Source organism: Zingiber officinale, chromosome 10B (assembly GCF_018446385.1).
Source record: "Zingiber officinale cultivar Zhangliang chromosome 10B, Zo_v1.1, whole genome shotgun sequence".
Lineage (NCBI taxonomy): Eukaryota > Viridiplantae > Streptophyta > Magnoliopsida > Zingiberales > Zingiberaceae > Zingiber > Zingiber officinale.
This window is the reverse complement of record NC_056005.1, coordinates 96233409-96259536: the sequence shown is the minus strand read 5'-3', so window position 1 is coordinate 96259536 and position 26128 is coordinate 96233409. Positions and strand designations below refer to the sequence as shown.

The 26128-nt window shown below is 43.0% G+C and overlaps 2 protein-coding genes across 2 annotated transcripts; both read right to left on the bottom strand.

The window, feature by feature from the left end:
• Positions 1-3076: 3076 nt before the first annotated feature.
• LOC122029312 (pyrophosphate--fructose 6-phosphate 1-phosphotransferase subunit alpha-like) lies at positions 3077-9181 on the bottom strand. Its single transcript, XM_042588251.1, has 19 exons — positions 8951-9181; positions 7991-8163; positions 7461-7573; positions 7272-7346; positions 7073-7186; positions 6926-6993; positions 6635-6718; positions 6265-6318; positions 5986-6066; positions 5794-5887; positions 5653-5726; positions 4965-5075; positions 4828-4872; positions 4697-4753; positions 4505-4609; positions 4309-4425; positions 4084-4187; positions 3398-3563; positions 3077-3326 (listed from the first exon to the last, which is right to left on the bottom strand). The coding sequence occupies exons 1-19, from the start codon at positions 9038-9040 to the stop codon at positions 3198-3200; spliced, it is 1854 nt and encodes a 617-aa protein (XP_042444185.1). The 5' UTR covers positions 9041-9181; the 3' UTR covers positions 3077-3197.
• Positions 9182-10120: 939 nt separating this feature from the next.
• LOC122029313 (bZIP transcription factor 50-like) lies at positions 10121-13574 on the bottom strand. Its single transcript, XM_042588252.1, has 3 exons — positions 13060-13574; positions 12636-12859; positions 10121-10521 (listed from the first exon to the last, which is right to left on the bottom strand). Exons 1-3 carry the CDS (start codon positions 13539-13541, stop codon positions 10253-10255), a joined length of 975 nt encoding a protein of 324 aa, XP_042444186.1. The 5' UTR covers positions 13542-13574; the 3' UTR covers positions 10121-10252.
• Positions 13575-26128: the final 12554 nt, after the last annotated feature.

Below are 26128 nucleotides of genomic sequence, written 5' to 3'. Positions count from 1 at the left end.
TGGGAAGTTTTCCAGGGTGCGTGCGAGTGAGGACAAAGCACGCTGAAAGGACCGCTGGTGGTCCGTGGAGCTAGTCATCAAACCGATAGGTAATTCTGGTGTCGTTCCTGGTTCGGTCGGGGTGGGGCCCACCCCGGGCCGGGGCGTTACAGATGGTATCAGAGCGACCTTGCGACCGCGAGTGCGCCTGTGGTAGGAGCACCCAGGGCACCACCTAGCGAGGGAGATTCTGGGATTTGTTTGTGGTGTGATTTGTGATTCCGTGAGTGCGCCTGTGATTAAGTGGGGGTGATTGTAATACCCCGGTTCTGAGATTCTGGTTAAATATGAAGTAAAAGGTTAGATGGTACTATCCATATCACCAAGGTGCACCTTCCTTTTCGGAAGCCTAAACTTAAGAACTCCAAAGTTAAGCGTGCTTCGCTTGGAGAAATCTGAGGATGGGTGACCTCCTGGGAAGTTTTCCAGGGTGCGTGTGAGTGAGGACAAAGCACGCTGAAAGGACACTGGTGGTCCATGGAGCTAGTCATCAAACCGATATGTAATTCTGGTGTCGTTCCTGGTTCGGTCCGGGTGGGGCCCACCCCGGGCCGGGGCGTTACAGCGCAGGAACGTAATCTTGAAGTTAGAAAGCAGGTAATGGATCCATGCGGCAACCCATTGAACCACTTTTGGGCAGAGCCTGATAGAGTGTTCAGGAACACTCAACATTTAACGGCGTCACTATATTGATGCAGCAGAGCCGCGTTTCGGAACTTGTGGAGATGGTCTTCAGAATCTTTACTTACATCGTATTCCCCTACAGTAGAGGGTCGGTACCCTTTGGGTAGCCTCTCTTCCAAGATTTTGGAAGAGAAAGGCACTTTCTCTTCTAGCTCCGCTCGTTGTTCGTCGCGGAGGACGGTAGCCTTCCCCTTCTTTAAATCCTTAGGCAACGAACTTTCAGCCACAAAAACTTGGGGTTGCTCCTTGTGGCTGTAATATCCAGACTCTGGTTGATAGTAACCCTGGCCCGACTCCCTATAGAAGGCAGGAGGAAATTCCAAGGGTTGTTTCCTCTTGGACCCCCGGTCTGAAGCGTGAGCTAGCTCTTTGGAAACCTCAGGTAACTTTTTTGGTCTAGAGGCAGTAGTTTGTTGCTTTTCAGAGGTCACCCTCTTCTTAGCCTCTTTGAAGAGCTCGTACTCTCCAGCGGTCATGGTCACGTTGATGCGACCAGAGTCCTCCATCGTCATGTCCCGGATCAGGTAGTTGTGTTCCCACAGACTGCGCCAAATTTGATCCCGTCTGGAAGCTGAGTTGGATGGAGGTCGATCGCGTTGTCGCTGGTGTTGACGGAAAATCACTATGAAGCCTGGTCGATCTGGCACCCGCCGGGAAAGCTTACACGAGTGGATGATGAGAGGTGATGATGAACCAAAGGTCCTGCGCACACTCAGATGAGCCACGAGTCGTTAGAGACCAGAAACCAGGGAAAAAGTCCCCGGGTCAGGCCCTCTGACGCTCAAGTCAAGTGCTTTCCCCCCAGAATCACAAAGAAAGGATGAAAAGTGAAAGATGAGTGTGAAAAGACGAGTGAGTGTACCTGCGTAAGGGACAAAGCTTCCCTTTTTATACTGCACAGGATGCTTCTGGAGTCTCGGATGTCAGGCTTTGTCTGGCGGTGAATGACACGTGATACCTATAGGTCTAGGAGGGAATTAGCGAGTGGTGAGCACCAGACTATTAGCATATTCTCTGACAGACAGTGATTATTCCCTGACAGGTTGTTACGATTCCCTGGCTTGCTTGTCGTGTAGTGCATGCTTTGCCCCGATCTGTTAACCCAGGACTGGGCTCCTGTGCCTGCCGGCCTCGCTTTGTGGGATGTAGACCTATATTTCCTAACCTGCGTTTGTCGTTTCATAAATCCAGATCTGTAAACCAGCCCTGTCCTGCATGTCATGTCTTGTGAACTCCTGACCTGCCTTACCTTGTATCTTGACCTGTATGCCCTGGTTTGGTTATACTTATCCTACGTCCCGGCCGGTACGCTTTAGTCTGATTCTGTCTGTCTCGACCTGTACGCCTTTGTCCGACTCCGTCTATCCCGATCTGTACTCCTTGGTCTGTATTTCACGACCTGTATATTCTGATTCGCAGATCATCTGTGTGTTCTGATTCGTATGCCTCGACATGCGATTCCTGTATCCTTGCCTGACCCATCTCGACCTGTATACTTTTGTCCATGTGTCCTGCGCCGTAAGGCTATAAGTCTTGACATGTATCTTTGGCTGGCACATCCCGACCTGTACACTTTTATCCATGTGTCCTGCGCGCGCAAGGCTGTAAATCTCGACCTGTATCTTTGGTTGATACATTCCGACCTGTACGCTTTGATCCATGTGTGCTAAGCCGCCAAGCTATAAATTTCGACCTGTATCCTTGGTTGGTACATTCCAACCTGTACGCTTTGATCCATGTATCCTGAGCTGCCAGGCTATAAATTTCGACATGTATCCTTGGTTGGTACATTCCGACCTGTACGCTTTGATCCATGTGTCCTGAGCCGTCAGGCTATAAATTTCGGCCTGGGATCCTGGGTTGCTACATTCCGACCTGTACGCTTTGATCCATTTATCCTGTCCCGCAGGACTATAAATCCCGGTCTGGGATCCTAGCTTGTAATCCTTGGTTTGCATATCCCGACCTGTACGTTTTGATCCCTTTATCCTGTCCCGCAGGGCTATAAATCCCGACCTGGGATCCTAGCCTCCGGGTTCCTACTCGCTATGCAAGCCCAACCCCGGTACGCAACCTGTGCCCGACTCAAACCATCTTGTGATCAGGTCTTTTGACCTCCACGTAGTCCGATCTTTTGACCTCCCTGTAGACCAGACTTTTGACCACCACGTAGGCATGACTTCTGACCGTCACATGGACTTGACTTCTGATCGTCGCGTGAGCTTGACCTTTGACCATCTCATGAGCTTGACTTCCGACCACGTCATCTTCCGGACCCTACGATCATGCACCGTATCAATGATAAAAAGAAAGTACTTCCTCTAAAACATTAACAAAATCAACTCGAACATAATTAGAACAACGAGGATTAATGCAATGATGATGGTGATAGTGACGAAAACATAGTGAATGAGAAGCTACTTATACAAGTTTACACATGTGCAAGTTAACATCATCAAGCCTAGAAAAGGCAGTTAGAGTGGCTGATGCCCACCAAATGATGGACTAGACATCACTGTCAGCACTTGAGTCACGGACGCCATGGCACTCAAAGCAGCTTTGAGCACGTCCTGAGAACACCCGGGTTTAATGATGCTCTTCACCTGCAAACGCAATGAAAACAATTGAGAATGCTACTTGAGAGAGTAGCAGTAACTATTGAGATTGCACCAACCGTGTCAAGATAATCCTGAAGCTTTTTTATCCTGCCCATGTAATCTTGATCCTCGATAGAGAGAGTAAAGGTCTTATCGTCGGCACCAGGCCCTTCAAACTGAGGAGGCCCTGGGTTTCTGTACAAGTCATCCAACAAAAAGCTTGAAGCTTTCTGTCTCAGCAACCTGAGACGAGATCCAAGAAACCGATGTAGAGTGGAAACACAGTGCTACTTTAGTTGCACATAAGTTTCGAATCAAATCCAATCCTAAAAAATTAGGGGTGTCAATTCGATGGGTCCGGGTCAGATTGAAGTTACTAAAAGAAAATCGTAACCCAAATCCGACTCGAACCCGAACTTAATCTGAAAACACTAAACTTGAAAATTAAGATGTTTTAGCATAAATAGGTAACAATGATGACATGCTGATATAAAAGTGAAAAATTTTAACATTTACTATTTATGCTAAAATATCTTAATTTTTAAAATAAAATTTGATTTAATTAAAAAAAAACTCCTAAATCCTAAATTTAAGATGAAAATTCCTTCTTAAAAATCCACTTGAGCTACAAGAAAAGATGGATAGATTTATGACTTGTATTGTGACAAGTAAACTTGAAGGTATTGAAGCCCAGTTACTTCAAGTGCCATTTAAGAATTACTGTTAAAAAGAATATTAAGCAAACCATGAAAAGCTCACTTACTCATATACTTTGCCTTTCAAGTCTATTGTGGCAGGATGGATGGCTGGCTTTCCAATAGGAATGGCCCCAGAACCACGTGAATGTCGCTTCACGTTCATCATAGCCTAGTTGAGCCAAACAAAATCAGTTTCACGGCATATTAAATGAGACAGAGGAAGACCAAATAAGACTTAATTGTTGTTATATATCTTTCAAACACAATGGTTGTAACCATAAGATCCTTACAGTGAGTGGTGCAGCACCGCAACACCATTTGTTCACGGGATGTTTTAAGTTAGTAACAGTAGCCATGTATCCATTCAACCCGGCTGACAGAATATGGTAGCAGATATGTCCAAGAACCTGATTTCATAAACCTAGTTACATCATTTGCAGTGTAACAGAAGGATTAGGAGAGAGCTAATGAGGAGTTGGTGCATACATATGCATAGTCACAGTCGAACTTTGATGGTAAAGATCCACGAGCTTGATACCCGAAGAAATGACATATTGCATTGAATTTCTTTCCTTTGTATATGCCTTCTTTCTGGAAGGGAGAAAGAAATCAGTACTTCTTGAAAGCCAAAATCATGAAGTGCCAGTGCAATGTGAAGTTTGATTGATGAGAATTTACCTTCCTTCTGTTCATTTCTGCTTCCACCAACTGTGCTAGAAGCTTTTCTGTTTCAATCTAAGCAAGAGAAACTTCGAGTTAGAAACAATGGAAACATGGCCCTTTTCAGTTTCTACATCTTGCGAAGTTACCTGGGACAGCTGCGCAGAGTCATCAGACTCTGGATGAAGCAGCAACTGCATCGAAGAAGAGTGAGAGTTAATGAAATTTTTTGTCAAAGAACAAGTACAGCAATTTGTTCCTACGGAGTGAAGGAATGAAAGATAACCTGTCTCCTGATAAAGGGTGGCAAAAATTCAAACAATGCAGATGCCCAAGGTGAAAGGTGAGAGGAGATCTTCTCGATCAAAATGCCTTGGCTGTGGAGACCATGAATTTCCTGCAATACGATCATAAAAAGATTAATAGAACATACTCAACTTGCAATTGAAACATAAAGGTCATGTTTGGTTAGGGGTAATGTAATCAAGCTTGTAGTGTAATAAATTTTGTAATGTAATTAATATTACATTACTATGTTTGGTAAAAACACTTGTATGTAATCTTTGCTTATATTTTTTTGTTTGGTGTCTATTATTTTTTTATAAGGAATATAATTCGTATTATTAAAAATGACAAGAATATCATGCGACCTTTGCCAGTGACGGCCAACGGCGGCGGCAGTGGCGTCGACAACCGGTTAGTACAGGAAATGAACTAGAGTTATATTTGACATTTAAATTTTAATTAAATATTGAGCTTGGAATGTAATCTAGATTACGTGTTGTTGGTCTTATAATCCATATTACAAAACTTTATTGTCTTTTGTAATCCAGACTACATACATTACAGTCTTAAAACTGTACCAAACAAAGTAATCAATATTGTAATGTAATGATTACATTACAATGTTGATTACCCCTCATCAAACGTAACCAAAGATCTTGAGGTTATGCATTGCAAAATCCAGGAACTACCTGCAGAAGTGCATACAATTCAGGAATGCTCTCTACAAGCCCCTCAGGAATAAGAATGACACCATGATTCTTCTCTGGAGAAAAAAATATTAATTTAGAATAGCGCAAAGCATATTAATATATAAGAAAAGTGTATAACACCTTTCTCAGCCCTGGCTTGAACTGCATCACAGATTTGCTTAGTAATGTCGAAAATGGTTAGTTTTGATAATGCGACCTCCTCTCCTAAGATGAGCTGATAATGGACAATGTATTGATTATTGACAATCACAAAAGAGCAAACATGAGCTGCCTCCTAAATTCATTAACACATGAATAGGAACTAGAACGAACCATATTAGGATGTGATTGCAGTGCACACTCGAGAGCCACATGGGAAGCCTTTCTACCCATCAAGCGGATGAAATAGTAGTACTGAAACAAGCCACAGTTTTCAATATTACAACAATTTGAAGGGTTGATACTCGTAACATGAAACCATCAAAGCTTCAGAAATATCTCGCCAGTTCTTCATGTGGGTTTCAATGTGGTTTCATCTTAAAACCTAAATTATTCCATTTCATCAGCAATAATTAAGCTATAATTCTCTATCAGCACATATAGATGGTTTACCTTCTCTGCAGACAATGCGTCTATGCAGACATTGCTTATTAGTTGAGAATTGACCTGAAATTAAGTAGGATAATAAGCATGAGGATCCAATGATAATCAAAACAAGGACAAGACCATTTATATCTTACAAAATTAGGAGATGAAAACTATATTGTCAAAAACAACCACTTCATTGCCTGATAAAACTTCTCTGACACCAAAGTTTAGAAAAAAGAACAAAATCAACTTCTATTTGGATGATTATGAAACTCAGAAACTATACAAGCTTATAATCCAATGGCAACATAAAAAATGGTTACGCCAAAAAAGAGACCAAGGATCAGAACAATAACATCATTTAAGAGTTTATAGACAATGTTTATAAGCTTACCCTGCAAACAGTATCAAACCCAACATCTGTCTCCACAAATTGATTCTTAAGATCTCCATTCAAAGTAACAGGGACACCAACTACCTGTTTTAAAAGTATCCTTGTTATTTGTAGGAAGAAACCAATTGCCAGTATAAGATGAAAAAGATAACTTATATGGCTTGATTAAGTCTCAGTTTTTCTTGTATATACAAATTGATAGTAGCTAAAAAAGCAGTCAGTTATATATTTATGGATCGACTCATTTGAAACCGAGGATGAATAATCAGAAAATTTAAATCACACAGTAACCTTTGTAGGGCATTTGGCCTCAACAAATGTTTCTGCAAGTTGAGCGGCATCCGAGTTGGATGTGACTCCTTGTCAAAGCAACAAATTTATATAAAAGAGTTGTCGATTTAAGTGAAAATATGGAAAATTCCAGGGATCATGAAATACCTCCTATAATGACAAGACCATCCAACTTCAAATCTTGGCATGTAGTCAAAGCAGCATTTACTTGCTCAGTTGTTCTGATTTGGTCAACAGTCCGGCCCAGCAAATCATAGCCACCTTCGACACAACAAACAACTCGTATCAATCATAAAAGTTAATCTACAATCATTAAGGGTGAGTGATGAGCCAATTTTTAGCACACCTTGGTTCTTGTAACTAGAAAGAACCTCATCTGTAATTTCCAAAGTTCTCTGTGCAAACAGACCTTCAGTGCCACCTTTAACAAAGAAACAAGAAGTCAGCACATAGGCATTTCAATTTAGAATCAAATAGCTTATCGTTGATAAATTTCTTCACATCACCTTTTGCTAAGATTACAAGGAAGGCTTACCAACAAAGCCAAGTAAGGTGTTGTCTCGGTTGTGGAGTTTAATAGCGCTATAAAGACCCCATACAACATTATGTCCTCCTGGTGATTGCCTCCCGCAAAACACAATGCCTACCCTGCATTTATTCATGTGGAAGGGTGTATCATGAGTTATGATGCAAACAAAAAACACAGGCTACTAAAAAGCAAACCTAGAAAAAAAATACACAATTGTCAAACTAAATCCAGATAGTATGATATGCCACCACAGAGATGTTGCAATCATACGCGAATTGAGTTTGTAGTATTGGTCGTGTGTGATGCAACTTTAAAAATTGCTAAAACTAGCTAAGAAAAGAAACAACTCTTTTGTATTCAAGGATGAATGATAAATCAGGATACAAAAGGGAGTTATATTAACAGAAAAGTAAAGTAATCAGAAGTTTTGAATGATTAGTAGCTTAACAATGCTGGATATTTTTCATGCGCATCCCTCCATATATCAATTCCAGAAAAATTAAACACATGTCATAGGGGACTTCATACTCACAAACCTCATAGGAGGATGCTCAGGAATGATCTGTGCATTAGGCACCTTCGCAGTTGCTGTCAAAAAATGAGCTAAAGGCTGACCAAACGTGTGTGGGAAGGCCTGACCAATAACATGTGCACTGGATGGATCTGCGCAGGTTGTCGCGTTGCCAAACTCTATCCCAACTGTAGTGCCCTGTTCACCATAGTGATAATATACATGAATATAGGAAGATGGCCAAATTTTGATTGATCAGTCATGGAGAACATGTTGAAGAAGATTTTATACTAAAATAAACATTAAATGCAGAAACTATGATATCTTCTGCTGGATTCACACGCATCCTCATAATCCAAATTTACATATAAGCCATGAATGGTAGTTCATAAATGAAGAAAAAGGGGAGTAGCAAGGATGTTAGAACTTGAGATAAATGTTGGTATCATCTAGGTTCTCAGAAAAATATCGATCTTTTGAAACACAATGGACCAATGTACTAGCTAGAAGACAGACTGCTGAAAATGAGTGAGTCAAAGTCCACGTAAAGAGCAAGAAGAAAGACACTAAAAGTAAATTAAACTCTTTATTACAAGAAAAAAAAAACATCAATCAAGTCCAGAATTGAGAAAATCACGATTTCACATCAGTCTTGAAGTAGAATTTCAGACCTATAATCATATAGGAAAGCAAAAATAGTGAATAGGACACAAATTTGCAACTGTCCAGTGAAACGTTCAGTGAAAAGGGTTTAAATTTGAGGCAAAATCTGGTACATCATTCAAACTCGGTTCAGAAGAATACCACCATCTTGTTTTTTTTAAAAAAAAAACAAGAGCCGCCGCGCACAAAGACAAGCAATCGGTGAATCAACGAAAGCCCATCAAACCGAAGAATGTCACAAGCATCCAATCCACTCCAGAAGCAAGAAACCCCGAGATAGCATAACAATGGCGAAGGAGAAGAATGAGGCCGGATTCAATACCTGGAGGCAAGGGGGCAATTCGGGCTGGTATTCCGCCCGCTTCTTCTGGACCGCCGACAGCTCCCTGGGAACCCCAAAATCCGACTCCATTCCCCTTATTTGTTCCTCCTCCTCTCAATCCCTTGCTATATCTTCCCAATCTTCTCCCATATCGCTTTCCTAAGCACTCCGACAGCGACTGACCAAGGCGGTAACTATTACCGCCGGCGACACGCCTCATCTTTTGCTCCCCGCTCATTGGTCCATTGGGATATGCCGATAAATTTATTGTGAATCCTGCGAATTTTTATAAAAGCGGAAAAATAACAAAGGGCGCCCCTCATTTTGATAATGGACACTTTTTTCGTTTTTTTAAAGTTAAATCAGCACCCTCTCTATCGAAAATCGATTCTATAACAATTAACAACTAATTTCTACAAATATATTATCTGAATAAATAAATTAAACAAAAGTTATCGATTATATATATATATATATATATATATATATATATATTATCCTCCGACGGGCACATCCCAATTGAATTATAATTTCAGATTATAATGTTTAATAAAAAAATTAAAAATAAAATATATTTAAATATTTATGGAGTATATAATATGTTTATGGGATATATATTTATATATTAAGGATTTATATATAGAAATATTGATTTTTTTAATTCAAAATTAAAAAAAGAATTAAAAAGAAAAAAAATAGTGATTTATTTCAATACAAATATATTTAATGTTTAGATATAAATATAACTTCTAACCCTTGGCTTCACGTACATAAATTGATATGATAATATTTTGTCGTTCTGATTAATTTATGTGCTTCAAAATGTATTCAAGAAACGAGGTCAGTCGTTTAGATTTTTTTTTTTTTCCAATCAGAAACCATTCGACCAGATATATATTTCATAAAATAAACTCTAAAATGTAGCTGTTATAATATACTATCTAATTTGTATTTAAATAATGTTATATTAATTTAAAATAATTAGGATTTAAGTCAAATTAGACATTTTTTATAATTACATTTTGAGTTAAATTATATTTTTTATTTTTTATAAAAAAATTGATCACTTTATAAAGAAGATGCGAAAGCTCGCGGACAGGAGAAAATCTATCATATATCATTTTACCCTTACTATAACAATCCCATACCACTCCAATTTCAGGTATTGCATACATAAGAAATTGTTATAGCATAGCATTAAGATCATCTGATCATGATAAAACAGATGATAACATAGAGTTCATACATTAATTATATAAGGTTTTAGTAGAAAGAAGTATCCAAATCCAATTTAAGGAACCACTAAGATGCCTCAATGGCATGCAAAAGATCAAGATCCTTAATCCTAGCCCTTGTCCCTTTGCATTTCTTCCCAAAACTCACTGATCCGAACCCTGAATTTATATTTTCCTCTGGAGTCTCAGTTGTTACTCTTTCGATTGCTGCAATTTCGTGATCGCGGCCTCTTTCGGGATTGTCTGTGCCCTCTAGATTCAGGTTGGGAAGAACTGGAAGAAGGAATAGGCAAATGATGCTGGCGAGCCAAAGCAGGGAACCCAGCGGCAGGGATTCTGATGCAACGACATTAGTGTCAGAAGAGAATCAAATACAAAGAGAACAAAAAGATTTGCTAATGTTTGTTTCTTGTACAAACTGCAGAACTGAATTTTAGATATAAACAGATCGAGAAGTCTCATAAAATTTACAAAAAGCAGTCGTTTGGTAGTGTCTTCATCATACATGAGTGGATTCTGAACAATAAACACATTGAACAAGCCGTTCGGAATGTATTTTTAAAATTCCCAGCATTCCAGCAAAATCACAAACTCCTGAAATAGAATTCCTGAAAAGTTTGGGTTTGATGATTGCAGCTGAAGTATCAGCTTCAAAACCACCAACTAAATGCAGTAATAATATCTTTAAGACAAAGATTTAAGAATAGTTTAGTGATGCAGATATTGAAGAAGAATCGGTGAATATTGAAGAAGAATCGGGATTGAGCTGCAGAGAATAAAATTATTCAACTACAGGATCGGTTCAATAAACCAATGGCCTAAGTTGTGAAGAGAAAGCAAAAACAGCTTGAGCGGCCTGTTCATGCAACTTCTCCACTAATTCGCAAAATATGTTTTGTATAAAAAATTAGGCGGCAAAAAAAGTATGCTGACATTCAAATACAAAAACACTACAACTTAGTAGGTCATGATGTCAAATGGCAGGGTTGTATCAGAAGATGAAGTATAATAGTTCACTGAATGGAAATTCACTGCTCAAAAGGGAATGGTGATAATGATATTCAAAAGAGGATTATTTTAGGTTTATATAAACTTGTAGTCTTCCATTCAAAGAAACCAACATATGAGTTGCTCAACTGTATTTGTTATACACATGTGGAGATTTACATTTTAGCTAGTGCAAAGGTCTTCCACGGCGGGGCCTAAGATATTTCCTGATAGTCACTCAATCTACAGAATAATAGCTGTTCAGACTTCGAGCAGGATTAAGCCTAGGGAACCATCAACCCAGTATGCTATTCTTGTTGCAATTGCGGAACATATTGGCCTAAAAAAGTACTACGTGCATGAAATGTGGAAGTGGTACTTGGTGCAAGAAAGGGATAAGGTCAAAGCAAGTGAATACTACTGAGGAAATCATGAAAATTACATTGGGAAAAAGTGAGAGAGAAGAACATAATGCTAAAGTCTTCCAAAATTGGAGCTAGCTGATCAAATAGTCGACCTCAATCAAGTGTAAATGACCAAAATCATATTTCATGGCTTATATAATTTGATGCCATTACATAATATTATGGCCCAACATGAAAATTGAAGTATTCTTTTATGGCTAAAACGCAGCATTGAATAAGTAATATATACGATAGTTTAGACTGAGCAAAAAGATTGGCCTCTGTGTGCCCAATAAGATTCAGTACTAAAGATCTCTTCAAGAGAGTAGGAAGTGAGAAGGAGAGGTAAAACTATCGTATCCCCAGATTTGGGGTTCTTAAATGCTTAAATACCAAGAAATCGACCACCTAAGTGCTTTGACATTATGGGTTAGATTGAGATCAGTCTTAAGATTTACCAGAGTATCAAGAACTAGTTCCTCATCTCTCAGATGTTAGACTTGAGGTAGCATCTTAAAAAGAGTAGGAAATGAGAGAATAAAATTCCATCTTTTAGTCCCCATCTCTAAATTTAGCTAAGAGATCCCCATGGGTTCGAATGTTTAACACAAGCAACTTAATCCCAAATATTTTTGGCTACCAAGGTTAATGAAATGTTCCACTAATTGTGTCAGATAACCCATGTCAAAATTCAAAGAAGAAGCAAGAAAGTGCATATGTAATGTGTTGCATAGTTATTTGACCACATTGAGTGTAAATCCAATCCGAGACTATGCAGGAAGTTAATCTCCAAATGAACTCGTATTGGATACTTCTGTAAGCAAGTATAAATAGTCGAAGTTGATCAGTTGTCGTCCACGTTTCCATGCACAAGCAAAAAATATGTAACCAGGACTGATGCATTAATAAAAACAACATGAATCATCCAATTGACGAGATAACTAACAATAGTTGATAGTTCTCACGGTAACTACTCCATAAAAAACCTGTCACAAGCAAAGGAAGCAGAGAAAAGCAGGAGCAAGACAGTGGAAGCAGTAATATGTATCTGTGTCTTACCCTCAAAGAGTACGGCAGACTCCTGCTTAGCTGCGGCAACATCAAATCGCTTTTCCTTCTGCAAACACTGACGAAGTGCCAAATTCTCCGCTGCACAACACTGGAGAGCATAATCCAAACGCCGGCACTCCGCTTCCATATACTTGCTTTTCATCTCCAATTCCTTCAAGTATATCTTCTTCCTCTCCCTCGATTTCATGGCAGAATCTCTATTTCTCATTTGCCTGAGCAATCATAAGATAGCATCACTCGTGTCTCGTGCAAATAACATACATCCTAGAATTTATTTTAAACAAATTACAATTTTTAACATAATTCGAAGTCTGTACTTAATCATAAGTTTGATACATTAATTAAAAGTCTAATTTTAGTATGATTATCTCCGATAATGGATCCAGTTTCAAAGAAAGGGAAACATCAATACCTTCTCATCTTCTTGCTGACAGGATCGTCGTCCTCCCCGTCCGCGGACACCGTCGCCGGCATCTCCTCCACCTGCTTGTCCTCCTTTCCCCTGCGGAGGATTTCTTCCACCGATTCAGTAGTACAAGTCTCGCTACCGCCATCACAGGACCCTTCCGCGAACAAACAAGCGACGAAGTCATCTATATCGCAGCTCTCCTTGAAAGCAGCAGCATCCTCGCCCTCCTCCTCCATGAGAACTTTCTCGAGATGACTCACGTAGGACTTCATGGTGTCGCAGGAGCCGCCGGATTCCGAAGAATCACTGGACTTCTCCACCTCCGTGGTGGTGGATGGCGGAGGGGGAGGTTCAGGGATCCAGATGGCAGCGTCGAGGTCGAAGAGATCGTCGTAGCAGAAGCTTTGGAGGAGATCGTCGACGTCGAAACCAAGATCATCGTCGGCGAAGGACGCGGCGATAGGGGCTTCCGCGGCGCTAGCCATGGCGTGGGGGGACCGTCAATGGCTTGAATTTCCATGGGCGAAGAATATAAATATGTCGCGTGTTCAGTTGATAGGAAACCTATCGAGGACTCTTACTTCAATTTTCTATGAAATGCTTTTATTAACCGTCAGATTATTAATATTAAATCTTGACCAGTCAATTATTAACGATTAAGATTTACTATGTCCTGATCGAGCGGTAAAAAGATGCTGTCTATGGAAATTCCTACGGAGGACCTAGCAGAGATTTCATTCCAGTTTTCCTTGGTCAACAAGGCAGACGGTCATTTGGCGAGAAGGCGATTTCGTCGTCACTCGACCAATAGGATTGCTTTGAGTTTTAAAATATATAAAATTAATTAGAAGGGGTAATTAACCTTGTAAAAAAAAGATATTTTTAATTTTTTTTATATCAAAATATATATTTCACACTAACTCTATGATTGGAGGGGGCGAAGGGTCATTAACTAAATGAGAGGTAAGGGGAAGAGAGGGAAAATAAAATATTTGTATTTTTTTTATTTGGGAGGAAGGAAAAGTTCATTAATATAATATGTTTTATCGTATTTGGAAAAAAGGGTATTAGATTAAATATATAAAGTTACAAAATTAACCTCACTTTTATTAAAAACTTGTGCGTTCAAGAATCTAGTACATCTTGTATACATTTATTAGTTAAGACTTACGTGCCCCCGCGGGCTGGATCAACCGGTTACGGCGTGGCATCCTTGCACAATGAGTTGTAGGGTCGAAGGTCCACGGACGCGCACTGGATGAATAATCTGGGTCGGCTGTGTTAAATTTCGGAGACACCACGCTTTAACCGGGCCAGCATTCACCGCTGATTTACTTCCTCCTAGGATTCCTGTGGGGCCAGGCCTAGGGGGCCGCTGGGCGGCGGGACCCGCCTTTTTGCAAGTTAAGACTTACGCATTCAAGTATTTGTAGCTTATTTGTTAAACAGCAATGATATGCTCAAGGAAAAAAATTCAAGAACTACCATTTCACTTTTTATGGGCCCCATCACTTTATGTATCTATCCTTGAGCTTTTCCTTGAGTTTTTTTCGTTGAACATATCATTTTTCTTTGTTAAAATCGGAGTCGAAGTCGGCATCAGCGTCGATGTCGACATTGAATTTGATGTCAATGTCAAAGTCGGTATTGACATCGGCATTGACATTGAAGTCGACATCGAAGTTGACATCGAAGTCAATATCAGTGTCAAAGTCGATGTCGACGTCAATATTGGCGTCGATGAAATGTGAGCGTCTGACGGTGCAAGTCAAACGGTGTGAGTATTTTTCATCACGACAAAAATATCTAAAACAATAATTTTTAAAATTAATATAATAAAACAAAGATAAAATTGTAATACTTTTTTTTTATTCCTTTTACCCTTCCTTACACCCAGGGGCGGAGCCACCCTTGGACTAGGGTGGGCTCTAGCCCCACCCATTTAAAAAAAATAGAAATTTTTTTAGCCCTATGCTTCCACCAAATTAAACCTATTTTTTTACCTTCATCTCACGCTGCCGCCTCCACAACGACGCTGCCAACAACTGCTTCATCTCACGATACCGCCTCCACAACGACGCTGCTACAGGCCCAAAACGACTGCTTCATCTCACGCCGCCGCCTCCACAACGACACTGCCATAGGCCCACAACGACAACGCACACAGCTCTCTACTTATCGTGTGATAGCCTACGCCAGTGCTGACGCTGCTTGCCTTGTCCCATCTCGTACACGTCCTCCCTTCTCCCTAATCGTGTGAAATATCTGGGAAAGGAATTGGTTCAGAATTTGCTTGTATTGTGTTTTGCAAATTGGTTTTTTTGGGCTCTTTGGGATCGTGATATACATATTGTATTGAGGGAAGATTTTGGAATTGAGGTACAAGAAAAATACTTTGATGAATATGAAATTATTCGAGATATCATTTAAAATCATTTATTGTAGAAATTTTATTTGGTTGTAATGAAGTAATATATTTAAAGTCTGAACATGTTTGGGATGAGAAAGTGAAGCCCCAATCCTACTCTTAGCTAAATTAGGTAATTGAATTTATTTTAATTAAATAATTAAAGATAATTTAAATAGATGATTAAATATTAATCAATTTAATTGATTTTATAAGTAATACTTAGTTTAATCGGTTAGATAAAATGATTCGATGACATATAGATTAGATCATTAAGTCGGTTACTTTTATTTATATACTTGGTTATTTTAGTTATTATTGTTTCGATATTAGCAACATATGACTTCGTATTATGTTGTATCTGATTTGTCATTAAGGGTATTTCCTTATTACTGGGTAATGATAATTTCTATATTTATTCACTTTAATACAGAAAACTCAAGGAATGAAGAAAAGAAAAACTATTAATTCATTTGTTAAAGTAAAAGAGCAGACATTGACAAGTCAAGGGAATTCTTCATCTAATATTGAAATATCAAATTCAAGTGATCAACAATCTAACAAATCTCCTATAATAGATGTTGATGTCAGTTCTCTTGAATCTGATCCAGGATTACGTAGTCCAATATGGAAATATCCTGCTAATAAAACGGATGAAATTAGACGAGCTTATATTAAGATGTGACCATATTAACCTATTAAGAATGAGTATATACCGACCAAATTCAGAAGTCAAAATCGACAATTTTAAAGTCATTAGTTTAAAAAATTTACTTGGTTAAAGTATTCTCCTTCAAAAGATGCTGCATTTTGTTTTCCATGCTTCTTGTTTGATCATAAGCATCCTCGTAATCCTGGTGGCAAAAAAGGCGAATATACTCGCCCCCAGCGCCCTCACCAACTCGTCCCTGGGTCAACACGGAAGAGGTAAATCACGAGCGGCTACTAGCATTTGGAATAGTGACTAGCACATAAGGGAGGCATTTACCTCGGCTTTGACGAGATTTGAACCCCAAGCATCCTCGTAATCCTGCATTTATGACGAATGGATTCAAATATTGGAAGCGAGTTAATAATGGTGATAGATGTGCATTTTTTATGCATATAGGATGCAATACTTCACCACATAATAATGTTATGGAATATCTTGATAATTTGATGAATATATCTTGTCATATTGATAAAGTGATGAATGCACAATCTTCAGAAAAAAAAAAGCAGAAGAACAGATTATCACTTGCAACAATTATTGAAAGCATTCGATGGCTTACTTTACAAGCAAGCGCATTTAGAGGGCATGATGAATCTCCATCTTCTAATAATCGCGGAAATTTTATTGAGATGATAAAATTTATAAGAAAAATGAATGAGAATATTGGGGACATTGTCTTAGAGAAAGCTCAAAAAATGTAAAGTATACTTCACCAGATATTTAGAAAGATATTTTGAATATTCTTGTTAATCAAGTGAGAATTAATATTCGTAAAGAAATCGAGGATGCAAAATTCTGTATTTTAGTTGATGAAGCAAGAAATACATCTAACAAATAGCAGATGACTATTGTATTAAGATTTGTGGATATTAATGGTTTTTTACGAGAGCGGTTCTTTGTCATTGTATATGTGACTGACACAACTGCTGCAACACTTAAGAAAAAAATATCTGATACTCTTGGTTGTTATTACTTGCATATTCACAACATGCGGGGACAAAGATATGATGGTGTTAGCAATATGCGTGGCTCTTGGAATAGATTACAAGCTATTTTCTTGAAAGATTGTTCATGTGCATATTATATACATTGTTTCGCTCATTGACTTCAACTAGCATTAACTGCAGTTGCTGAAAAAGAGGTATCTAGTTGGTTATTCTTTTCAAAATTGAATTCTATTTTTAATCTCTTTAACGCATCTCCTAAACGTCATGCTGAGTTACTTTCTGCTCAAAAATTTTAAGTTGCGCGTATGGTAGCTATTGGTGAACGTGATACTGGTAGAGGATGCAATCAAATTAGAAATTTACTACGCCCTAGAAAGACTAGCTGGAGTTTTAATTTTGACTCAATCTGTAATATGATTGATATGTATAGTTCTGTGATTACCGTATTAGAAAACATGGTGTATGATGGGTCCTCTAATTCCATCCGTGGTGAAGCTAGTGGTTTGTTGATAGCGATGAAGTCTTTTGATTTCATATTCATATTATATTTGATGTAAAAGACAATGGGATTAATGAATCTGCTTTGTCGAGCATTGCAAGAGAAATCTTTAGATATTTTAAATGCAATAGACTATGTTTCAACTATTAAAACTTTGCTTTTATACTTTGAGAGAAGAAGGATTCGTTATTCTACTTAGTTATGTGAAAGAAGTTTGTGCCAAGTTTGACATCGAGATACCTTAAATGGAAGCTCGTTATAAATCTGCTACAGGTCGTTCTTGTCAACAAAATGATTTAATCACAGTTGAGCATCACTATCCAATTGATGTATTTACTGCTGCAATATATTTTCAAGTTGAAGAGCTTAATAGTAGATTCAAGGATGAGTAAGTGAAACTTCTTAAACTTAGTTGTGCTTTGAAACCTAAAGAAAACTTTAAGCTTTTTAATGTTGATCACATCTATCGACTTGCTGAGAAATTCTATCCTCTTGATTTTGATACACAAGATTTACACCACTTGAGAATGCAAATGGATCACTATAAGATTGATGTTGTTGCCGATGAAAGATTTCAGAATTTATCAACTATTTATGAATTATGTCGAAAATTAATTTAAACAAATAAATCAGGAAGTTGCAATTTGATTGACAGGTAATTTATTCTCATTTGTTAGTGATCCGACAGTAAGAATGGGGGACCCCTCCCAGGCCCGACTTCTGTGCAGGTTCGCCGGAGGTCGGTGTAGTTGGTTGGAGATAGAGGAGAGCGCCACGTGCCCAGCGTCCGTCGATTCAGCGACTCGGACAGGATCAATTTGGCGCCGTCTGTGGGAACGCACCTGTATCCGAGCGGAATAGATGGACGAGGCTGGATGACCTCACACCGTGATGCTCCCCCAGAAGAAACTCGACGCTCTAATAGAGGCAAGAGCAGCTAAGCTCGTGGAGCAACAGAGACAAAGGGCTCAAGCTGAGCGGATATCCGAGCGACCCAGGAGGACCGACCGGAGAAACATTAGAAATTGGAGCAAAATAAGGGTCCAATCGGCCCTTAGGTGGGAGCAACTCCTGCCCCGATATCGGTCCGACAAAGGGGTCTTCATCAGGCGAGGCAACTGGCCAATAAGTTTCGACAAGTATAACGTATGCTCCTCAACCCACGGGTATTCGGGAGTTGAGAAATTGGGTCATAGTCGTGCCGATCGATAGGTCAGTTCTTTCAATTACCTGTTGCTCAGATTGGTAGTTTAAGTAAGAACTCCCGTGCCGCTCGGCCGGGAGTATAGAAACCGAGTCAAAGGCTCGATGGGATAAATCCCATGCCGCTCGGCCGGGAGTATGTTAACCGAGCCAAAGGCTCGATGGGAAGACCCCGAGCCATTCGACCGGAGGTATATTGATCGAGCCGCACGCTCGAAAAATCGAAGGCCCCGAGCCATTCGGTAGGAGGTATATTGATCGAGCCGCACGCTCAAGAATCGAAGGCCTCGAGCCATTCGGCCGGAGGTATATTGATCGAGTCGCACGCTCGAAAAATCGAAGGCCCCGAGCCATTCGGCCGGAGGTATATTGATCGAGCCGCACGCTCAAGAATCGAAGGCCCCGCGCCGTTCGGCCGGAGGTATATTGATCGAGCCGCACGCTCAAGAATCGAAGGCCCCGCGCCGTTCGGCCGGAGGTATATTGATCGAGCCGCACGCTCGAAAAATCGAAGGCCCCGAGCCATTCGGCCGGAGGTATATTGATCGAGCCGCACGCTCAAGAATCAAAGGCCCCGAGCCATTCGACCGGAGGTATATTGATCGAGCCGCACGCTCGAAAAATCGAAGGCCCCGAGCCATTCGGCCGGAGGTATATTGATCGAGCCGCACGCTCAAGAATCGAAGGCCCCGAGCCATTCGGCCGGAGGTATATTGATCGAGCCGCACGCTCGAAAAATCGAAGGCCCCGAGCCATTCGGGCGGAGGTATATTGATCGAGCCGCACGCTCAAGAATCGAAGGCCCCGCGCCGTTCGGCCGGAGGTATATTGATCGAGCCGCACGCTCGAAAAATCGAAGGCCCCGAGCCATTCGACCGGAGGTATATTGATCGAGCCGCACGCTCAAGAATCGAAGGCCCCACGTCGTTCGGCCGGAGGTATATTGATCGAGCCACACGCTCGAAAAATCGAAGGCCCCAAGCCATTCGGCCGGAGGTATATTGATCGAGCCGCACGCTCAAGAATCGAAGGCCCCGAGCCATTCGGCCGGAGGTATATTGATCGAGCCGCACACTCGAAAAATCGAAGGCCCTGAGCCATTCGGCCGAAGGTATATTGATCGAGCCGCACGCTCAAGAATCGAAGGCCCCAAGCCATTCGGCCGGAGGTATATTGATCGAGCCGCACGCTCGAAAAATCGAAGGCCCCGAGCCATTCGGCCGGAGGTATATTGATCGAGCCGCACGCTCAAGAATCGAAGGCCCCGAGCCATTCGGCCGGAGGTATATTGATCGAGCCGCACGCTCGAAAAATCGAAGGCCCCGAGCCATTCGGCCGGAGGTATATTGATCGAGCCGCACGCTCAAGAATCGAAGGCCCCGAGCCATTCGGGCGGAGGTATATTGATCGAGCCGCACGCTCGAAAAATCGAAGGCCCCGAGCCATTCGGCCGGAGGTATATTGATCGAGCCGCACGCTCAAGAATCGAAGGCCCCGCGCCGTTCGGCCGGAGGTAAATTGGTCGAGCCAAGCGCTCAAGAATCGAAGGCCCCGAGTCATTCGGCCGGAGGTATATTGATCGAGCCGCACGCTCAAAAAATCGAAGGCCCCGAGCCATTCGGCCGGAGGTATATTGATCGAGCCGCACGCTCAAGAATCGAAGGCCCCGAGCCATTCGGCCGGAGGTATATTGATCGAGCCGCACGCTCGAAAAATCGAAGGCCCCGAGCCATTCGGCCGGAGGTATATTGATCGAGCCGCACGCTCAAGAATCGAAGGCCCCGCGTCGTTCGGCCGGAGGTAAATTGGTCGAGCCAAGCGCTCAAGAATCGAAGGCCCCGAGTCATTCGGCCGGAGGTATATTGATCGAGCCGCACGCTCGAAAAATCGAAGGCCCCGAGCCATTCGGCCGGAGGTATATTGATCGAGCCGCACGCTCGAAAAATCGAAGGCCCCGAGCCATTCGGCCGGAGGTATATTGATCGAGCCGCACGCTCAAGAATCGAAGGCCCCGAGCCATTCGGCCGGAGGTATATTGATCGAGCCGCACGCTCGAAAAATCGAAGGCCCCGAGCCATTCGGCCGGAGGTATATTGATCGAGCCGCACGCTCAAGAATCGAAGGCCCCGAGCCATTCGGCCGGAGGTATATTGATCGAGCCGCACGCTCGAAAAATCGAAGGCCCCGAGCCATTCGGCCGGAGGTATATTGATCGAGCCGCACGCTCGAAAATTCGAAGGCCCCGTGCCGCTCGGCCGGAGGTAAATTATCGGAGCCAAGCACTCGACGACGAAGGCCCCGAGCTGCTCAGCCGGAGGTATATTGTACGAGCCAAAGGCTCGATTCCGAAGACCCTGTGCCGTTCGGCCAGGTAAATGTTGTCCAAATTAGGCTTAAAAGCCCGTCGAGCTCCGACGTTAAAGATCGAGAGACGGTCCGGCGTCTATAAACCTCCGGCCGGGAAACCGGGAGACGGTCCGACGTCTATAAACCTTCCGGCCGGGAAACCGGGAGACGGGCTGGCGTCTATAAATCCCCGAGCAGAAGCCCGTCGAGCTCCGACGTTAAAGATCGAGAGACGGTCCGGCGTCTATAAACCCTCCGGTCGGGAAACCGGGAGACGGTCCGGCGTCTATAAACCTTCCGGCCGGGAAACCGGGAGACGGGCCGGCGTCTATAAATCCCCGAGCAGAAGCCCGTCGAGCTCCGACGTTAAAGATCGAGAGACGGTCCGGCGTCTATAAACCCTCCGGCCGGGAAACCGGGAGACGGTCCGGCGTCTATAAACCTTCCGGTCGGGAAACCGGGAGACGGGCCGGCGTCTATAAATCCCCGAGCGGAAGACCGACGAGCTCCGTCGTTAAAGATCGAGAGCCGCGCCGACCGGCTATAAAAACCGAGCGGAAAACCGACGAGCTCCGTCGTTAAAGATCGAGAGCCGCGCCGACCGGCTATAAAAACCGAGTGGAAAACCGACGAGCTCAGTCGTTAAAGATCGAGAGCCGCGCCGACCGGCTATAAATATCCGCGCCGACGAGCTCCGTCGTTAAAGATCGAGAGCCGCGCCGACCGGCTATAAATATCCGCGCCGTCGAGCTCCAACGTTAAAGATCGAGAGACGGTCCGGCGTCTATAAACCCTCCGGCCGGGAAACCGGGAGACGAAGAAGCCCGACGAGCTCCGTCGTTAAAGATCGAGAGCCGCGCCGACCGGCTATAAATATCCGCGCCGACGAGCTCCGTCGTTAAAGATCGAGAGCCGCGCCGACCGGCTATAAATATCCGCGCCGTCGAGCTCCGACGTTAAAGATCGAGAGTCGAACCCGCGACTGTGAGCTTACTGGACGAAACTAAGGACGCCAAATAACGAGCGTTCGCAAGTACTAAATTGATTAAGTTCGATCGGCCATCAGTTTGCCAATACTTCGCATTCACTGAATGCAAACAGCATAGCCAAGCGCTAAACGATTTCGAGGAAAACAAGTCAACTGATTAACCTGATCGGTCGTCTAGTGGGGAACACGTGGAGCTTAACTGACTCTACGGATAAGCACCAAACAGACAAAAGAAGGGCAATGAAGGGCAAACAAAAATACAAGCAAAGGAACACAACTATGCCGAACGGCGCGTACAAAAGTTTTACATCCGCAAAGCGGATGAAATACAAAAAGTACTTGGAAGAACTCGCCTCACTCCGGGTCTTCGAAATTAAAGAAACCGTCCGGGATGTTGTCTATCATGGTCGCCAGATCGAAGGCGGGAATGTGTATTTCCGCCGGGAGGTAGCCACCCTTCTTCAAGTACGCCATGGTGACCTTGACCGCCTCGGCGAAAGTTGAGGAGACGTTGCCACCGAACTTTTCGCCGAACCGCTCCGAGCGGAGGTATTCTTGGCGTGCTGCTGCTAGGCGACTCGGCTTTCTGAGCGCCGCTCGGGAGGCAATTAGTGAATCTTGGAGAACTTTTTGGTCCACCTCCGCTTTAGTGCGTTCAGCTGAGCGTCCATCCCGTTCGGCAGTTAATTGGGCGTCTAGCTTCTTAGATTGCTGATCTAGGGCTCGGACTTCAACTTTCATCTTGTCCAGATCAGCAATCGCCCGCCTCTTCCGGCTACTGGCGCGCTTCTTCACCAAGTCTTCCAGTCGAGCCACCTCTGTAGCCAGGTCGGCGACCTTCTTCTGTTCGGCCTCGAGGGCTTGTTTATCCCGCTCGGCCGATGGACCCCCCGACACTTGGAGTTTTTCCATGAGATCCTCCAGCTCGGCTAGCCGATGGCTAATGGCGATTTGCTCAGCCCAACGCTGCAAGGGAAATAATAAAATCAGGGACCAAACAGTAGCATGGCACAGGAAGAAAAATGAACTTACCTGAGTGACCTGCTGCATGTTGTTATCGCCGAGCTGCTTGGGCGTCATGAGGGCCACCTGAATCTGGGCATCCTCGAAGAGCTTGGCGAGCGGACCCGTCAGGGTTATTTCATGAACGGGGCTTGATGGCCGATCGGAAGACAATAAATATTCCTCCGATGGGAATCGAAGGGTAGTCTTGATGGTCGGGTGGCCGGCCGGCACTTCCTCAGCCGCAGTCGCCTGGCCCGAGGACTCCCCTATGGTTGAAGTCTCGCCCAACCGTCGTAAGCGACGACGAGTCCGTGGAGGAGAGCCAGAGGGCTGTGCGGTGGGCGAGGTCATTGAGGTCCCGATCTGCGACGGTGTGCGATCTGGCGAAGCGACCTCGATCGGCGCCTATGGTTCGCCCTCTTGGGTCGGCGGAAGGCTGGGGTCTCTTCGACGTTTCCGCCGAACTTCCAGTGGTGAATCCCCGGCCTGGGGGACTCCCAACTCCTCCGTTGAAGCGGATTGGGTAACTTCTGTTTCAGGGGCAGACTGCGTCCCCCCCTCTCCTGTAGCTGCCGGGCGGCTGGGGATTAGACCCCGCTCGGCGAGTTCTTTTTTGGTAGCCGCCTCAATTTTCACGGCCTTCAATTTCAAATGATCGGTAGCCTTGGAGCGCCACATGACTTCAGCTGCAGTGGAAGAAATTAAAATCAGTTAGACAAAAAAGGCGAAGAGAGTAAAGAGTCCTTACCCATGCGGTAGGGGAGATTGGCCCGAACGGGAGATAATCCAAAAATGTACAACACCCCCTTGAGAAGCAACTGGTCAATTTTGTACCGCTGACCGGACAACTAGTTCGCCGCATGAAGGTAGGCCGGATTGCTTCTGAATTTGCCGAGCTCCTGCTGGGTCGGCACGGCGGTCTGCCATTTGGTTCGGAATGCTGGCCGCTCGGGAAGTCGTATATAGAAGAAGAACTCCTTCCAGTGCTTGTTGGAGGTCGGCATATTATCAAAAAATTTAAAGCCTATTCTACTTTGGAAAATAAAAGTGCCCAACTCGGATTGTTTGGGGTAGAAGAAGAAGTGGAATATTTTGGGGTCAAGGGGGATACTGTGCAGCCTAAAGAGGACGACTACCCCGCTCAGCAGCCTAAAGGAGTTCGACACAAGTTGGCCGAGCGGGATGCGGAAATAGTTACAAACTTCCAAAATAAATGGATGGGTAGGAAATCTAAGGCCGCCCTGGAATTGGTCTAGAAAAAAACAAATGGTACCGATCGGAGGGTTATGGGGCCGATCGGTCGGGCCGGCTACAACTATTTCATGGTCGTCAAGGATCCCGTACGTCCGAACAAGACGCCGAGCGTCCTCTTCATCAAACCGACTCTCCATGGTCATATACCAGGGACCATGAACATCAACAGCGGGTACGGAAGTGTTCGCCATGACTGAAGTACCAAGAAAAAAAAAGAAGGAAGCCGAAAGAAACTCGGAAACGGAGGACAGATAAAGGTTCGCAAGCAAGGGGACGAAAGGAGTTCCACGCGAAAGGGAAAGGCCGAACGAAAAGAAGGGAGAAGCTTACTGAGGGAGGATGAACGGAGAGGATCACCAGAAAGCCGAAAACCACCAAGAGGCGAGAACTAGGACATCCGGAATGAGGCAGCCGCGGGCACCTTCGACGGAGGACGCGCGATGAAACAGAGAATGCAGCGTAAAGGCGAAGACGAAGGCTTTATGCGAACGAGGCTGGTCGGCCTCGTCCGTTGGATGCAGGTCACGAAAGACGAGGTCATCATCTAACCGTCCATTTCAAAACAATCGGCGTCCCATCGTACGGATCATCACCGCCACGCGAGAAGAGCCACGTGGCGCTCTGTCACCAGGCGCAATTAATGCGCCCATACCGCGCATACTTCGACTTAATGAAAAGGATTTACGTGATTTTCGAGAAGATTTAGACAAGCAAACATCCACGTTGAGCGCCAAGACATCCAAAACGAAGAGCCGAGCGGCTGAATTTGGCATAAAGGCTGAACGGCTCAAGGGATATTATAAGCGACGGTAAGGCGACGACCGCCCGCTCGGACACATAGTCCAGTCAGTCGGACTCACTGTCTCCTTCGACTAGACTTGAAGGGGAGGCAAGTGATCCGGCAGTAAGAATGGGGGACCCCTCCCCGGCCCGACTTCTGTGCAGGTTCGCCGGAGGTCGGTGTAGTTGGTCGGAGATAGAGGAGAGCGCCATGTGCCCAGCGTCCGTCGATTCAGCGACTCGGACAGGAACAGTTAGTTTATATATATTATAATTATATCATTTACTTATATATTGAATATAATATATTATTTAATTGGCAGGTTGATTCGTCTTATTTTAACTCTTCTCGTCTCTACAACAACAACGGAACGAGCATTTTCAACTATAAAACTTGTTAAAACAACTCTTCGTAATAAGATAGAAGAATAATTTTTAACAGATTATATGGTCATCTATATTGAACGAAAGTTAGTGGAAACTATTGATAATGATACAATAATTAATGAGTTTGATTCTAAGAATATTAAATATTTTATGCACTTATTTGTATTTGTATTTTTGAATTGATTAATTTTTTATATCAATTATAATGTATTGTCAACTCCAGATAACTTTGAATCTTGACTACGCCCCTACTTACACATTAAATCAGGATGTAAAAAATTCTTTCATTTCATAAATAAAAAATTAAAATTAATCCTTCTTTACTTTTATTTTCCTCTCTTTCTTTACCCTTCTCTCCTCTTTTTTTTACCTCCTCCTCCCAGATAGTGCTTAAGGGACAACAAGGAAGTTGTCTTTTATAATATGACAGCGTTGAGGGGCGCCGAATCCAATCGGTTATAATAGAATTTTAATTATTAAAGATATCTAAATAATATCATATTTCATGTGGTAATTATATCATTTTTTATTTTTAAAATTTATC

What these genes read in the sequence shown, in the direction of transcription:
- LOC122029312 (XM_042588251.1), bottom strand. Translation starts at nt 9,040, where the DNA reads ATGGAGTCGGATTTTGGGGTTCCCAGGGAGCTGTCGGCGGTCCAGAAG. An exon ending in TGGTCTTGTCATTATAGGAG is followed by an intron (nt 6,994 to 7,072) that starts GTATTTCATGAT and finishes TGCTTTGACAAG; the next exon opens with GAGTCACATCCAACTCGGAT. An exon ending in CACCCTTTATCAGGAGACAG is followed by an intron (nt 4,873 to 4,964) that starts GTTATCTTTCAT and finishes TCTTCGATGCAG; the next exon opens with TTGCTGCTTCATCCAGAGTC.
- LOC122029313 (XM_042588252.1), bottom strand. Translation starts at nt 13,541, where the DNA reads ATGGCTAGCGCCGCGGAAGCCCCTATCGCCGCGTCCTTCGCCGACGAT. An exon ending in GTCAGCAAGAAGATGAGAAG is followed by an intron (nt 12,860 to 13,059) that starts GTATTGATGTTT and finishes ATGATTGCTCAG; the next exon opens with GCAAATGAGAAATAGAGATT. An exon ending in GTCTGCCGTACTCTTTGAGG is followed by an intron (nt 10,522 to 12,635) that starts GTAAGACACAGA and finishes TCGTTGCATCAG; the next exon opens with AATCCCTGCCGCTGGGTTCC.